A 15,887-nucleotide genomic window follows, 5' to 3' on the forward strand; every position below is an offset into this window, starting at 1 on the left:
CTTAATAATTTAATACTTCATTCCATATATTTCTCTCTCAGCAATAAATATATAAAGGTAATATAGGTAAAATCACATTTAATGATAAATTGAACTTTGAAAACAACAATTAATTGGAAACAAATTTTGTATACAAAAGTGACAATTATAAAGGAACGGAGGGAGTAGTTTTCAACAATAGTATAGAACACGTGAAATTAATTGTCCATATATGATGGACCACTAACTTATACGTGTCGATTTTGGTCATGGTTGGTAAGTTTTGATTGTGTTGATAATGTGAAAGGACCGATGAGAAGGATGTTGCATTTATGATATAGATAGATCTAACCATTTAGAAATAAGAAATTAGAAATAACGTGAGTCAGCTTACATTGGAAGTATTTTGGTTGGTTTGTAAGAGTGAATAATTTTGTATGGGAGAAAAGCAATTTTTTAAGATTAATTAGTTTAAAAGTGTTAGCATCACTCTCTTTTTAATATTTAGTCAAACTTTTTTTTTAATTGGGTGAAATATATGTGTGTTTCACCACTTTATGTGAATTTCATTTTTAAAATGCAGGATAAATGTTGATTTCATTCGATAAAATAGAGAGTTTGAGTAAGTGTTAAAAAAAGAGTGTTGTTAACGTTACTTTTGGTAAGTTATGCTTTGTCACTTGATGAAGTGAATGGTTGCTCATAAGGTTTAGCTAATATATTTACGCAGTGAATAGTAATTTGTTTCATTAAATATATAATAAGTAGTTATAATAGTTTATCAATATTTCAAAATTTCAATACAATCATTGTTTGCGCACCCGATTAATCAAAATAATTCATAACTTTAAAAATAGTCATTCAATTTTCACAATAACACTTTTTTGATAGTGATTGATATGACAAATAGACACTCATTGTCTTTTTCACATTTCTTAATGTGTTTATTTTGTGTGTTAATATTACCAAATTGTTGTTAGATAACTGTACTATTATGGTTCTTAAATAGGTGTCACTGCTCTAGTTAATATTTCCCTATCAAAAAATTGATGTGGGAGGTAATATGATTTTCTCTGCACGCTTTCCACTCCTATAAATAAGACGTCCTTGTTCGTCTAGTTGTGTTCTTCTTCTTGTTTTGTGTCGTTAGTCACTCACTCACTCTCCAACAGCTATGGCGGATTCTGTTGCTGATGTCACTCACAACGTTCACTCTATTCTCTCTTCTTCCGATAGAGACTTTCTTCTTCGAAACACCGGCGATCAGGTACTTCCATTCCACCGTAACTCCATTTCTTCTCTTTTCCTTTTTTTGTTGAGTTTTATGAAATTATTATGAGACTAATGTGATCAAATATTTTTTAATTTGATGAGTCATAATTTTAGTACTTTCTTGATTCAAACAAACCTCTACAATTTGTGGCGATTCATTTTGTTTAAGTGAAATTATTACATTGACCAGAGTTGACTAAGTTTTCCAGTGGTTTATTCTAGTGTTTTTCTTATTGGACATTGTGGTTTATGACAGTTATTTGAAGTGGTGGTTTTATTTGTACTTATACCGATGGAATATTGTGGTGCTATTTCTTATATTTTGAAATTCACAGGTTAAAATTGATAGCTTGAAGGGAAAGAAACTTGGTTTCTATTTTTCAGCATCATGGTGTGGTCCGTGTCGAGGATTCACTCCAAAGTTGGTGGAGGTGTACGATGAACTCTCTCCAAATGGTGAATTTGAGGTTGTTTTTGTCTCAGCCGATAAAGATGATGAGGCTTTTAAGAGCTACTTTTCCAAGATGCCATGGCTAGCTATCCCATTTTCTGATTCAGAGACACGCGGTCGCCTTGATGAATTGTTTCATGTCAACGGAATTCCTCATCTTGCATTGCTTGATGAAGCTGGAAAAGTTATTACTGAAGATGGAGTTGACATTATCCGTGTTTATGGAGCTGAAGCATACCCTTTCACATCAAAAAGGGTTCAAGAGTTGAAAGATATAGAAGAGGAAGCTAAGAGGAACCAGTCCTTGAGATCGATATTGGCCTCTCGTTCCCGTGACTTTCTGATATCATCCGATGGAAATGAAGTAAGCTACTAACTTTACTCTGTATCATGTAGTAGGTTCCTTTTGTTATTATCTGGTTGTTTTGGTTCATTTACCAATCTGACTTTTCCTTTCATGTGCACAACAGATACCTATCTCTGAGCTTGAGGGAAAGACAGTTGGTTTGCATTTCTGTGCGACTTCATACAGAGCATGCACGCTATTTACTCAAAAGCTTAAGGAGGTTTACAAGAAGCTGAAGGAAAATGGGGAGAACTTTGAGGTCGTGTTTATACCTTTAGATGATGAGGAAGATGCATTCAAGAAAGAATTAGAAAGTGCGCCTTGGTTATCCTTGCCTCTCAAGGACAAAACCTGTGCGAAATTAATTCAGTACTTTGAGCTATCAGAACTCCCCACCTTGGTTATTATTGGGCCAGATGGGAAAACTCTTCATCCTAATGCCGCTGAGGCCATTGAGGATCATGGGGTTGATGCGTATCCATTCACTCCTGAAAAGTTTTCTGAACTCGATGAAATAGCAAAGGCCAAGGAGGCATCTCAAACACTTGAGTCCGTTTTGGTGTCTGGCGATCAAGATTTTGTCATTGACAAAGACGGGAAGAAGGTAATATATCTTACAAGATAAATTCACTCGATTTTGTTGAGTGACTCCCCCGTCATTTCCTTTTTTTAATTTGTTATTAATAAGTTAGCATTTATCTTCATTTCAGATTCCGGTATCAGAATTAGTGGGGAAAACTGTCCTCCTCTACTTCTCAGCCCACTGGTGTCCTCCATGCCGTGCGTTTCTTCCAAAACTCATTGAGGCATACCATAAGATTAAGGCACAAAACAATGATGCACTTGAAGTGGTTTTCATCTCAAGTGACAGGGATCAAGAATCGTTTAATGAATTCTTTGCGGGAATGCCATGGCTGGCACTTCCCTTTGGTGACACGAGAAAAGAATTCTTGAGTCGCAAATTCAAGGTATCTGGCATCCCCAAGCTCGTGGCGATTGGACCAAGTGGCCAGACTGTCACGAAAGAAGCTCGGGGTCTGGTTGGGCTTTATGGGGCAGATGCTTATCCTTTCACTGAAAAGAGAATAAAAGAAATAGAGGCACAAAAGGATGACATTGCAAAGGGGTGGCCTGAGAAGGTGACGCATGAAACACATGAGCACGAGCTTGTATTGTCGCGCCGCAATGTTTATTGCTGCGATGGTTGCAAGGATGAGGGAGATACTTGGTCATACTTATGTGCAGAGTGTGACTTTGATCTCCATCCAAATTGTGCGCTGGGAGACAAAGGAAGCATAAATGGTGCCAAGGAAGAAGAGAAGCCCAAAGATGGATGGGTTTGTGATGGAGATGTCTGCACCAAAGCCTGAAATCTGCTTGTTTTATGTTGGTGATTACTGGTTTTAGTCATATGCTTGTGATGTTAGTTCTAATATGTCTTGTGAGTTGTATAAAATAATTTGAATCTTTGGATATTGTGATATGGATGATCATCTTTAATGTGTGATTTAATCTTGTGCATGAGTCACCCTGCCAAAAATTATGGTTATTCTCCTTCCTCTTACCTTTATTGTTATAGTCTTAGCTATTGCTTCCAAATGGGGAAGCTGGAAGCATTCGATTGATTGCTACTGCAACCATAGCTGCATAATATTTGAAATTGAGATTGAAATTAAAAACCAAATTCGTCATAGTAGCAAAACTGTAATTATACCCACGTATGAAATTTAATATTGCGTATTAAATTATCTTTAGTAAGTTCTTTTCATCAAACACCACACACAAGAGAAAGTATCTATGAATAGAGAAGCATAAATGCAAAAACACCACACAGAGGAGAAAACTTCTATGAATGGAGAAGCATAAACGCAAATGTATGCCTTTTCAATTCTCTCAATGTCAGCAATCACCTTCACTTTATGCTACCAATACATTAGAAGCTTATGTGCAAAGAGAACGCATAAGCACATTAAAAAGGGGTTCTTCACGCTTGTTATTATAGCCCCCCTACCCACCACCACCACCAAATAAAAAGAGAAATCAAAATAAAATTATGATGATATTTCTTAAACCAAGAGGGCATGCAAGACATATATGTGGTAGCAATAGTGTGGGTTCAACTATCGTTATTAGCGTTAAGATCTCGTTGATAATGATGATCTATATTCTAACTTTGGTGAGCCCCAACACATTTAATTTCCATAATAAAAAAACATAAGAACTACAAATTGGTGAGGGTGTACTTATTTTTGCATTTTAAACATCATAAATTCATTTTTTTCGCACTTCAAACCTAAGCGGCCCTACCTTACTCATTTTCACAATACAAACTTCTCTTTAAACCTAAATTCTCTCAACTCAAACTCTTAGAAACTCCCCTTTCCATACTCACCAACAACGGCCTCTCAAGCGCCGCCACCACATCATCGTGAGACCTCTTCCTTCCTTCTCTCTTGTGTGATCTCACTCTCATTTCTTCTCTCTCGTGCTCTTTCAACATTCCTTCCTCATTGTATCAGCACGAGAGTAAACTAAACAAAGAACATCATTTTTTAAGGTGAGGGGGGTGGTGACTTATGCATTTTTTGTAGTCGTTATTTTGTTGCTCAATTTTGTGTTATTGTTGTTGCTCACTACATTATTTAAATAGTTCATATTTCATTTTTGAGTTTTATAATCATTATACATATATCACAACCTTATATGACTCTAGACTTTCTCTTGAGGTGATTCTTGATATTGTTTTTCTATCAATGTCGATGAAAATCAATTCAAAAATAAGATCACATGAAGGATTTGTAGAATTTAAGTATTAGTTATTGATGAATTGTTTGTTGGACTTTATTTTTGAATGGACCGTAATGTTCAATGACAGGTTTATGTACCCAACCATTTTATGTTCTCAACCATTTAACTATTCAAATGTTGTATCATTCGACGGTTATTAAAGGGTTAATAGGTCTTTATCCCCTGTAATATAGGTCATTTTCGGTTTTCCCTCCTGTAAAATTTTTATTTTGATTCACCCCCTGTAAAATATTTTTTGTTTTGATTTACCCCCCTAATAGGCCAAACAAAAACGAAAATTTCTTGAAAAAAAAAATTTGGTTTTTGTTTGGCATATTAGGGGGGTAAATCAAAACAAAAATATTTTACAGGGGGTGAATAAAAATAAAAATTTCACAGAGGGGAAAACCAGAAATGACATATATTACAAGGGATAAAGACCTATTAACCCGTTATTAAAATATAGTAAACCCTAAACAATAATGATAATGGCCATCCTCTCATCCCATAAATGTTCAAAATCCAAAACAAAAAAACATTTATTAATAATTTCAATTAGTTATATGTACCCCAAATAATATTAAAACTAAAGTGTATATTTGTCATTTTTTATATGAACCTACACAAGCTTTATTCAAAAAAATAAACTCAACTTTTTTGTTTTGAAAAAATCAAACTAGCTCACTGAAACTGACATTGAGAGAATCGAATATGAGATCTTAAAAGAAACACGCTCTAAGGTCTCAAGTTAACCTAAGTGGATTTGTTCTTAAACTATTACCCACCCTCCTATATATTTTTTCTATAAAAATATAATCGATTAGTCCATAATCAAGAGATTAGCTTAATAAATTAAAAATAATCTTTGCTCAAAAAATTAAAAATAATCTTAACTAATAAGAGAAAGAGTTATAGTTTACTTTAGAGATTATATTATTTTTTCTTTTAAGGAGGCCAAAATCTAAAACTTCTCAAGAATGCCAAATTAATGCATTATTTTTAAAGAAGACCAAATTTTAAGAATTATATTACCAAATAAGAGAAAGAGTACTAATAGTTTATAGACCAGAATTAATGTATTATTTGTAAAAGTGACCAAATATTAAGAATTATCTTACCAAATAAGAGAAAAAGTAGTACTAGTTTATAGACCAAATTAATGTATTATTTTTAAAGTAGACCAAATTCAATCTATTTTGTTTTACCAAACATAAAATAAAATAAAATAAGAAAAATTATTTTTTGTAGTCCTTTAACTTAATTCAGGTCATGATTTTGTTATTTATCTAATTTTTTTTCATATTCTTTTGATCAATTTTTGAAATTCAAATATGTGGTCTTTCTGACATATTTTCATATGAAATTTAGATTTAATACTTAAAAAAACATATGCAAATTAAATCAAAATAAAATATGAAAATGTGAAAGATGAAAAGTCATGATTGGTTGGTGTAATGGTGGGTCCAAAACATTGAGCAGACAAATTGAGTTGAACATGTAATGCACGTGCCTTCTTCTTACTTATCTATCTTCATCGCTCATCCTCCATACCTTTCAATTCTCAAGATATTGTACAGTTCCCATTTCCAAGTTCCATCTTTGAAGGCAAGTTCTCAAAACTTAATCATATCATTTTATCTTGTAAGTATCTTCTACAAATCAAATATAACATTTATTATTTTTATTTCATTAGCCAGCCATTCTGTTTTCTGTTTTATTTTGAGTGAATCATGCACTCATGCTTGTTCTAAATTTTGGTTGAGTTCATTATCTTGAGTTTTGTGCTTAAACTTGATGCTTATAGTTTATCTTCTAAATGTATCCACCCATTGAAAATTTTCACTTTTACCATTTTATGCTAAAATCATTAATATTATTATTATTTTTGAAAACTCGGTATCCGGACTGACTAATTCGGGGGACCAATCCCACCGTTCACTAACAGGGACCCAACCAGTATTCAATTAGGCTGTGAAAGGATTTTAGAAGACCTTTCTTCGATGAAAAAGTCTTGTGGTTTCCAATAAAACGTTTATATAACCAAGGTTTGAAAATTAGAATGCAATCATGTTTTGGATCATTGTTACTGCAAAAAACAACTGTTAAATGTGGCTGATGCAGCCTCAACCGTGATTGCTGACCTATTTATTAACCAAGGTTTTAAATCGTGATACAATCGCATTTACGATCCTTGATATTGCACATTGTCACAATAACATAATAACTGTTTTAAATCGTGACAAAATAGCTTTTTGAATCTTTGATGTTGTAGAAAATCACAGTTAAATGTGGCTGATAGTGATACATTCATAACCACGATTGCATACCTAATTTTTCAACCTAGAATATAATTACCTCCATCAAGTGAGAAATTTATGACAAAATAGAACGATACTAATATTTATCAGAAGACATTTTTCTTAAAAAATTTCAGGTTTTTATGATGGGTGAATCAGAGGGTACCAAATTCAGCTTAGATGCTAGAAAGAATGAAAAAGTTAGGTTTCCAAAACGATTGGATCCTGCAATATCTAAATTTTTTGTGCAGCTACCTCACAAGTTTCAAAATATTGTAAAGGTCAGTCACCAATCCTAGCTAAAAGTTTAGTACGAATGTCGATTTGCGATTAACTTATTATCTTTTAACTACAGAATCAGATGAGTAGATTAGCGAAACATGAAGGAATGAATTGGGGGAGATCTGTTCAGAGAAATGGGAGTGTAACTTTTAGTGCTTCTGAAGCTGAACTGAAGGAACAACTGCAAGCATGGAAAGAAAATCCTTCTTGGGTTGATAAGCCACCAGAAATAAAGGTGAAGAGCAGTTAAATAGGATTGATTTTCTTTGGAAAATGTTGTCTTCGTACTGAAACTGAAGATTATTGGATTTTAATTGCTTTACAATGTAGTTAGACTAGTTTGCCTTAGAGGCTTTTCTTTAACCTGTTCCTGTCTAGGAAGCACTGCCACATACAAGGACACCAAAAGCGACAGAGACACATAGGCATCGGTAATAACTTAAGAAAATAAAAGTGATTGTTTGTAATTACAAGTGTTAGTGTTGGACACTTAGGCACACTGACAATCTGAAGTGTCGGTGCTACATAGGTTCCTATTGATTTAAACTTTTTGAGATACTTTTAAACTTCATAAAAAAAGTAGCTAATATGGTTTATTCAATTCTGCTTAGATTTAGAAAACTTTCAACTTAACTTTCATATGCCTTAAAGAAGAATTGAAATCATTTCTGAAATATCCATGTCTATATCTCAGTAAATGTTTTTTTTGGCAGGTGACTGTTCCCAAAGGTTCTCTTTGCAACCTCAATGTAGAAGTTGATGTTGGGCTTCCCCCTGATGCAGTATATAACATAGTGATAGATCCTGACAATAGAAGAGTTTTCAAAAATATCAAAGTAAGTGACTTCTATAAGTCTGCTCAGTGAGTTTAGTTACAATGATTACAAACTTGCTAAAATAAATAATTTGAAAAACACTGAAGAACGTCATAATTGAAACAGGAACGTTCGGTATCGAATGTTACTTCTTGATTCTAGATTATTATTTTTTACTTCTAACTTGTATAATTTATCAGTTACATAGTTTTGGCTGTCTCCTAAAGTTCTGCAATTCAAAATGGTGATGTTTTTCTTGGTCAGGAAGTGATATCCAGAAAAGTTTTGGTTGATGAGGGTCATAGGCAAGTGGTTGATCTTCAGCAAGCAGCTATTTGGAGATTTCTTTGGTGGTCTGGCACTATTTCAATTAATGTTTTGGTCGATCAAAACAGAAATGATTACTCTGTAAGGATCTATCCCTTTTTCATACAATGAATGGATTCCATATTTGAGGCACATATAAAGTTACCTCTCTTAAGACTCGTTGACTGGAAACCTTTTAAGCAAATGATTGTTATTGTTGTTACTGACATTTACCAACTACCTAAAATTGAAGAATATGTCTAGAATTTCAATTAATCAACACACATTCATTTAAAGGCGAACGCTAGTAATTAGTTGTTAGATATGTTATAATGTAACTCTCAGCTTGTGGTCACAGCTTTCACTAATCACAACACTATCCCTTGGTGTCTTAGAAACAAATGGGCCATTAATTGTTTGTTACTAAGAACATGAATTTCATCAGTTCTCATGTCAATGAATCTCATATAGTATTACTTTTCATCCAACCAAAAAGGATGTATATCTTACTGCTACCTAATTTTTGTGTCAGATGAAGTTCAAGCAAACCAAGACAGGATTCATGAAAAAATTTGAGGGCTGCTGGAGAGTAGAGCCTTTATTTGTCGATGAAGCAACCTGCTATCCCTTTAAACCCGTAACAAAGGAAGATTACAATATGTGTACAAGAGGAAAAGGAAGAATTGGATCTAAAGTTCGCCTACAACAAATACTTCAGCCAGCCATTGTCCCTCCACCTCCCATATCATGGTATTTGAGAGGAATCACTTCCAAGACGACTGAAATGCTTATAACTGATCTACTTGCAGAAACTACCAGAATCAGAGGAGGATATGAGGCTGAAAAGTCCAAGGAAGAGATTCAAGGAAAGCATGGTGAAAACTTGGACCTCATAGCTAACACGAATAACATTAAAGAGAGATGGATTTTAAGGAGAAAAAATGCGAAGCAGAGTCATAGAAGACCGTTAGACTGCTAAATGATTTTCCTGTATCTATTTTTTATAATTTTAAAGGATTGATCCATGGTTGTTCAGATCACTTTAAAGGATTTTGATTTATATATCTTTTTTTATAATGTTGATGCCACTAATTTTTGGCTCAATGCGTTCCAGTTTGGTCAACTCTTGTGGATGCATCCGATAACATAACAAGGCATGCCATTGTAGTTTTAGATTGTTTGGATTTCTCAAAATATTTGAAATATTAAACAGGTTACCAAGGAGTGACTAAGTATGAGATGCGTGATTTTCCATTTCCAGAATTAAGCTCTAAAAATAATAGTAATTTGTAAATACTTAATGGATTAATGAATTTTTTAGAAGCAAAATTCACAAGAACTCAGACAGTTATGCACCTGATCAAAGTTAGAAGAGAAGAGCTTCACTAACTACCTGGATCTGAAATCTGTGCATTTCATAAAACCCACAATTAAACATAAATTGCTCTTTACCATCGACTTGAGATGATACAGCTAATATTAAACCTTCACCAAACTATATTTAGCTAATATCCACTGTTGATTTGAGACCAGAAGGCTAAGATCAAATGTATCGCGCATTTACGATATTGAATCCAAATCCTAAAGTACCTGGAGGTCGTCGCATTGCAGTGGGGGGAAGTCGCGAGCAGTGTTTATCACGTGTTAAATGGGTATATAATTTGTGGTGAGAGAGAATGAGGTAGCAAGAATTTAGTTTAAATTTGGAAGAGAATAAACACCATCTTATTTCCCGGATTATCTTTTCTTTCTGCTTTAAGCATTTTCCCTTTGTATTTCAGAAACTCTGGATCTGTTATAGCTTTGATATAAGTCGTGTTATTTTCATCAATTTAAACAAAGTCTCTACATTTTATGGTGCCTTAATTACCTATTACAAATCTTTATTAAAGGATATATATCAGATCAAAACTAGCACCCAAAACAGAAGACACAACAAAAGAGATCTCAGTAATGAGCAACAATGTCATAGTTCGTGTTCACAAAAACCATTAGTTGTTGCACAGTATAATGCAAAAAATATTTACTAACGAGTTCACATTTGGAATTCTTTTTAATTCTAAGTCAATACTATAGTTATAACTTTCAACTATTTTGCATAATCAAATCCAGTCACAACTACAAATCATTGCTAGAAACTACCGATAACATCATCTAAGCTGCATAGACGCTATACTCTATACTTTCAACAACATTTAATTCCCCGTCTATTTGACCATGCATTTTATCAACAGCAAAAGATAACTTGGTGGGACTTTATTGGGCCTCTTGCTTGACCAATAATTCTTTGATGCCACGTTTATCAAAACTCATAAAGGCCAGCTCCAAGAAACCCTTCATGCCGCAAGAACATTGCTTTCACCTCACCTTTAGACCTAAAAAATAAACAAAGATTCACTAGTTTATGTTTTCTGATTAAAATCATGTCAGGACTCAGAAGCAAGTGTCAAGTGTGAATAAAAATCCTATGAAACTTTCCGTGCATTATAGCAAAACAATGACAGTTTTACATTCTAAACTTTAGCGCACAAATGCAAACTCACTCCTTCAAACCCTAACTTGCTCCCTGCCAACCCTTAGGAATGTGCTAAAATTGTAGTTGAGCATTTGCAGTTGCATGTTCTAAAATTGATGCCAACGTAGATAAATACAGGTTTTTATTGATGAAAAAATGTATAAAGTACTTGCATTTTATAGATGAAAGTTGTAAATCATAATATTTTTTCAATAATGCTAAATATAATTGTTTTTGTCGAACATGGAAGAGCCTCTGAGAAGTCTCAGATATAGCCTGATCATGGTCATGTTTGTCAGGAACTTCCCAAAGGCTATCTTTCTTGATCGATAAGAATAATAATGGTCAACTAGTATAGTTTTGGCCCTATAGAACCAAAAGTTTTTGTGAATGTTGTAAAGGACAGAAACAATTTTAAATGAGCTGTTATTCGTAAAGATATAAATCTATGTCCCACAACATAATCCATTTTAGTTACGAAGCACCAAATTAGCAGTTGAAGAGAGGATCTTCTTTGTCACTTACCAGAAATTAACAGCAACAGATAGTGTATCCACAGTAAAAGGATGCCTCTAAAAAAAAAAGTCCGCCAAAAAATATACTCTTCAGCCCAAATCGAAGGGCATTTAATCAAGAGATCTGAAATCAAACAACATAGCAAAACAAATAAGAGCCGAAATCCATTTCACTTCCTGATAAAAGTGACAAAAATATTGCATGATAAAAATATAAATAGAGGAAATCAGAATATAAGAATTTAACTCTGCAATTGGATAGCTTATAAGTGGGGGCAATCCTCACCTCATAAGCCGGTTTTGTGGGGTTGTGTTAGGCCCAACCACGATTTCTAAGAATTTAACTCTGCAATTGGATAGCTTATAAGTGGGGGCAATCCTCACCTCATAAGCCGGTTTTGTGGGGTTGTGTTAGGCCCAACCACGATTTCTAAGAGAACCCATTGATCATTGTTGATCCACCGCAACTTCAATTATCTCCCAGGTGCCAAGTCAGTCCTTGACACCGAACAGTAGCAGTTTCACATCATCTCACCGTGAGTGTTTGTCATGCATTCTTCTTTTGGGTAATTACCTTCAATAACCTTCTAGCTTCAGCGATGTGAAAATTGGATCTGATAAATAAGAGGGTGCTGTTAGATGGCCTGTGTCCTTTTTTTTTCCCTCATTTCTATCAGAAAATTTTTCGCCTCAGTTCGGTATGACTGCTTAAGTGCCTGGTCTATCTCGTGCTTTTAGAATGTCATAAGTTGAAGAATTAGGAATTCTTCCTTTTGTCCGCATCTCATTGAAAAGCTCTCCTGCTTTGTGCATCCTTCCTGCTTTTGCAAAACAATTAATAAGCACATTGTATGTTCCTGTGGTGGGAACAAAACCTTTGGTTAACATTTCACGATAAAATTTAGTGGACTCTTCTTTATTTCCAACTCTACCATAGCCAGAAACCAATATGTCATAAGTAGCAGCATTTGGGACAAATCCTCTTTCCTTCATCCCCCTGACTATTTTATCCGTCCCTTTCATTAAACCAGCATTTGAAAGACCCCATAAAAGGGTATTGTAAGTAGTAATATTTGGAGAGATTCCATCAACAAACATCTGTAAATAAGTCTTAAATGCCTTCTCCACGTGACTTCCTGTACAGTAACCGCGGATAAGGGCATTGTAAGTAACATAATCAGCTGAAATTCCACGTTTTACCATTTCATCAAGGACCACTTTTGCCTTTCTAGTCATCCCTAATCTGCATAATACAGTAATCAGTGTGTTATACACAGTCAGGGTGAGTTTGAGGCCCATGTCGATGAGTTTATTATGAATTTGTAAAATTGTGTCTGCTTTTTTAAACCTTGAATATGCTTTAACCAGAAACTTGTGAGTAATTGGGGTTGGTACAACCCCCATAACCAACATTTCATTTAAAACATCTGCTGCTTTTTGAACGTCGCCAGTTTTACAAAGCCCGCCAATCAGAATGTTATAAGTGACTGCATTTGGCATTATCCCGTAGCTCTTCATCTCAATCAAAATACCCAAAGCATCTTCTATGTTACCTTTGATGCAGTATGAGTTAATTATAGTGTTATATGTAACACAATTTGGAGCCAAACCCAATTCTATCATTCTTGAACAAACATTTTGCGGGTCATATTTCCCCAACCTCAAGAGCCCCTTAATCAAAGTGTTGCAAGCAACAACATCAAACCGGGTGTTTTTCTCTGTCATTTCCTGGACAATGGAAAGAGCGGCCGACTCGTTTCCTTCTTTAAAGTATCCATCTATTAGAGAAGTGTAATTAACGATATCCGGATCGATACCCTTGGAGTGCATATCTTTAACTAACGGTCGAGCTGCATCCATCCTCCCAACTCTTTTCAAGTTGTTCAATAAGATATCAAATATGACATTGCTTTCCTCCAATCTATGCACTTTGATTTCCTTATAGTAACCATTAGCAACATCTTGTTTACCTGCCCTAAAAAAGGCATCAATCAAAATTGCATAAACAAAAGTATTTGGCATAATATTCCTTTGGACCATCTCCCTTAACACATCAACTGCTTTACTAAGCATTCCTTTTTTAGCATATCCATTTATAATGGAAGAAAAGGTAATAACATTTGGAGGAACATGTTCCTTCTGCATTTTTTGTAACACTAACTCTGCAAGTTCCATTTCGCCTAACTTGCAATACCCATCAAGCAATGCCGAATACGTGACACAGTTTGGGGCAAGATTGAGCTTTAGAATAGTTTCAAACATTTCCTCGGCCTCTTTCGTTTTCCTAACTTTGAAAAGTCCATCCATTATAGTTGTGCACGTAACTATATCAAAAGAAACACCCCGAACAACCATTTGGCTTTGAAGATTAAAAGCCTCCATAACCCTCCCTGATTTGAACAAAGAGTTAATAATTGTAGCATACGAGACATGATTAGGATCTAAACCCATTTCATACATCTCTTTAAAAAAAACTGCTGCCTCGGTTAGTTTACCATGCCTACAGAGTGCATAAAGAATAGAACTGCAAGTAACCACATCCGACATGATTCCATTCATAATCATCTGCTCAGACAGAGAAAGTGATTCTTCAACTCCAACAAACTTACAGTACGCAGAGATTAATGTTGTGTATGTGACAAGTGTAGGCTGCAAATTTCTTATCTCATTTTGAGTTACAACATCATTATTTGTCAACTGATCTTCGTCTTTCTGAAATGCGAAAATCTCATTGAAAAGAGATTCAGCCCTTTTAAGATCACCCATTTTACAAAAAGCTTTAAGCAAAGTATTATAAGTAACAACGTCAATCTCGACATCACCCCTCCATCTTTTCTCCATCAAATCCATCGCTTGACTCATCAACCCACATTCACAATACCCATCAATCAAGGTGTTCAAACCAATAACATCTTTAGTAACCCCACCATCAACCAAGTTGTACATAACCCACTCAGCATACCGAACAAATCCAATTCTGCAATAACCCTTAACTAGTATATTACAAGTGATTGAATCAACACATAAACCTCTTTTAACCATTTCAGACAACAGACCAAAACCCTGATCAACCAACCCTTTCTGACAGAATCCCCATATAACAGTATTATATGTAACATTATCAATAACATCATTGTTCCTAAGATATCCTAAAGCCAAATCTAAATCACCAACTTTACACAACGAATGAACCAAAACATTAACACTGAAAACATCAGGCACAACCCCACAAAACACCATATCAGAATACATAACCTTTACCTGAGAAACCAAACCAGAGGCATTGAATTCAGACAAAAGGTTTTTCCAGAAATGTAAAGAGGGAACAAAATCAAAGGCACGCATGCGAGAGAAAGTATCAGAGGCGGTGGAGAATCTGCCACATTTCAAGTAGAGACTAATGAGAGTGTAGAAGAATGAAACATAGAGATGGGTTTTGGTGGGTGGGATCAAAATCGGATCTTTATGGAGTTGGGAGGAGAATTTTGTGATGGGTGTAGAGTGGAAGGTTCTTGTGACTCTGGTGGATGAGAGAAGGGATACAAGGTTGTTGGTTTGAACATTCTTCAGATGATGTTTCATCATCTTATTAACAAACTTCAAATGACATGTTAATGTGGCTATTCACCAGCATTGAAAAATGCATCAATTTTCATCTTTGTCGGAAACTTTCCTTTTGAAAAATGCATCGATTTTGTTATGTTTGATCATGGAATCACTCCTACAAAATGCATAATTCACACCAGGTGTGACTGAGGAAGAGGCACCGCCGCCGTCACCGGAGAAAGGGATGCAAGGTCGCCGCAGACTGAGACGAGCTAGAGAGTGTGAAACTGAATTTGCATTGGGGTATTACTCAAGATTCCTATACTTTTTTTTCATGGTGTTACAGGTTCGAACTTACATATATATATATATATATATATATATATATATATATATATATATATATATATATATATATATATATATATATATATATATATATATATATATATATATTTTGTTTTAATCAAAATTTCATAAAAAAAACAAAGCTCATATTTTCGAGCTGAATGATGGGCATGTGAATGTTATCTTCTCTAGTTAGTGGTATAAGGTACTAACAAATATTCACTTTTTAGTGACATAAAAATAGGTAAAAAAATAACGATGTCCCCTCTTTTGCTAGTATTCTTGTTTAATGTAATTTTTTTTTCTTCTGTGATGGTTGCGATTCGAACCCGGACCTTGTATATATTATGCATCGTTTATTAGGGGTGGAAATGAGTCGGGTCGAGTCGGGCTTTGCTTAAATAGGTTAGGCCTAGTTGAAAAAACTA

The 15,887-nt window shown here is 34.6% G+C and overlaps 3 protein-coding genes across 6 annotated transcripts; 2 read left to right on the forward strand and 1 right to left on the reverse strand.

The window, feature by feature from the left end:
• The first annotated feature begins 1,026 nt into the window (after positions 1 to 1,026).
• On the forward strand, positions 1,027 to 3,588 carry LOC25501353 (probable nucleoredoxin 1). Its single transcript, XM_013590544.3, has 4 exons — positions 1,027 to 1,246; positions 1,587 to 2,066; positions 2,173 to 2,652; positions 2,759 to 3,588. Exons 1-4 carry the CDS (start codon positions 1,154 to 1,156, stop codon positions 3,416 to 3,418), a joined length of 1,713 nt encoding a protein of 570 aa, XP_013445998.1. The 5' UTR covers positions 1,027 to 1,153; the 3' UTR covers positions 3,419 to 3,588.
• A 2,700-nt stretch (positions 3,589 to 6,288) lies between these two features.
• LOC25501354 (uncharacterized) lies at positions 6,289 to 9,648 on the forward strand. 3 transcript variants are annotated; one of them, XM_013590546.3, is made up of 6 exons: positions 6,289 to 6,440; positions 7,270 to 7,413; positions 7,488 to 7,649; positions 8,128 to 8,250; positions 8,494 to 8,637; positions 9,068 to 9,648. In XM_013590546.3, exons 1-6 carry the CDS (start codon positions 6,336 to 6,338, stop codon positions 9,512 to 9,514), a joined length of 1,125 nt encoding a protein of 374 aa, XP_013446000.1. In that variant the 5' UTR covers positions 6,289 to 6,335; the 3' UTR covers positions 9,515 to 9,648. The 3 variants fall into 3 exon arrangements, with proteins under 3 accessions (XP_013446000.1, XP_013445999.1, XP_039684722.1); XM_013590545.3 differs by having other exon boundaries at positions 6,321 to 6,476; XM_039828788.1 differs by lacking the exon at positions 6,289 to 6,440 and adding an exon at positions 6,781 to 6,880.
• Positions 9,649 to 10,530: 882 nt separating this feature from the next.
• LOC25501355 (pentatricopeptide repeat-containing protein At5g14770, mitochondrial) lies at positions 10,531 to 15,441 on the reverse strand. 2 transcript variants are annotated; one of them, XM_013590548.3, is made up of 3 exons: positions 11,950 to 15,441; positions 11,576 to 11,689; positions 10,531 to 10,910 (listed from the first exon to the last, which is right to left on the reverse strand). In XM_013590548.3, the coding sequence occupies exon 1, from the start codon at positions 15,148 to 15,150 to the stop codon at positions 12,274 to 12,276; it is 2,877 nt and encodes a 958-aa protein (XP_013446002.1). In that variant the 5' UTR covers positions 15,151 to 15,441; the 3' UTR covers positions 10,531 to 10,910; positions 11,576 to 11,689; positions 11,950 to 12,273. The 2 variants fall into 2 exon arrangements, with proteins under 2 accessions (XP_013446002.1, XP_039684721.1); XM_039828787.1 differs by having other exon boundaries at positions 11,852 to 15,441.
• Between the last annotated feature and the right edge of the window lie 446 nt (positions 15,442 to 15,887).

The sequence above is a fragment of the Medicago truncatula genome, chromosome 8, assembly GCF_003473485.1.
Source record: "Medicago truncatula cultivar Jemalong A17 chromosome 8, MtrunA17r5.0-ANR, whole genome shotgun sequence".
Classification (NCBI taxonomy): domain Eukaryota; kingdom Viridiplantae; phylum Streptophyta; class Magnoliopsida; order Fabales; family Fabaceae; genus Medicago; species Medicago truncatula.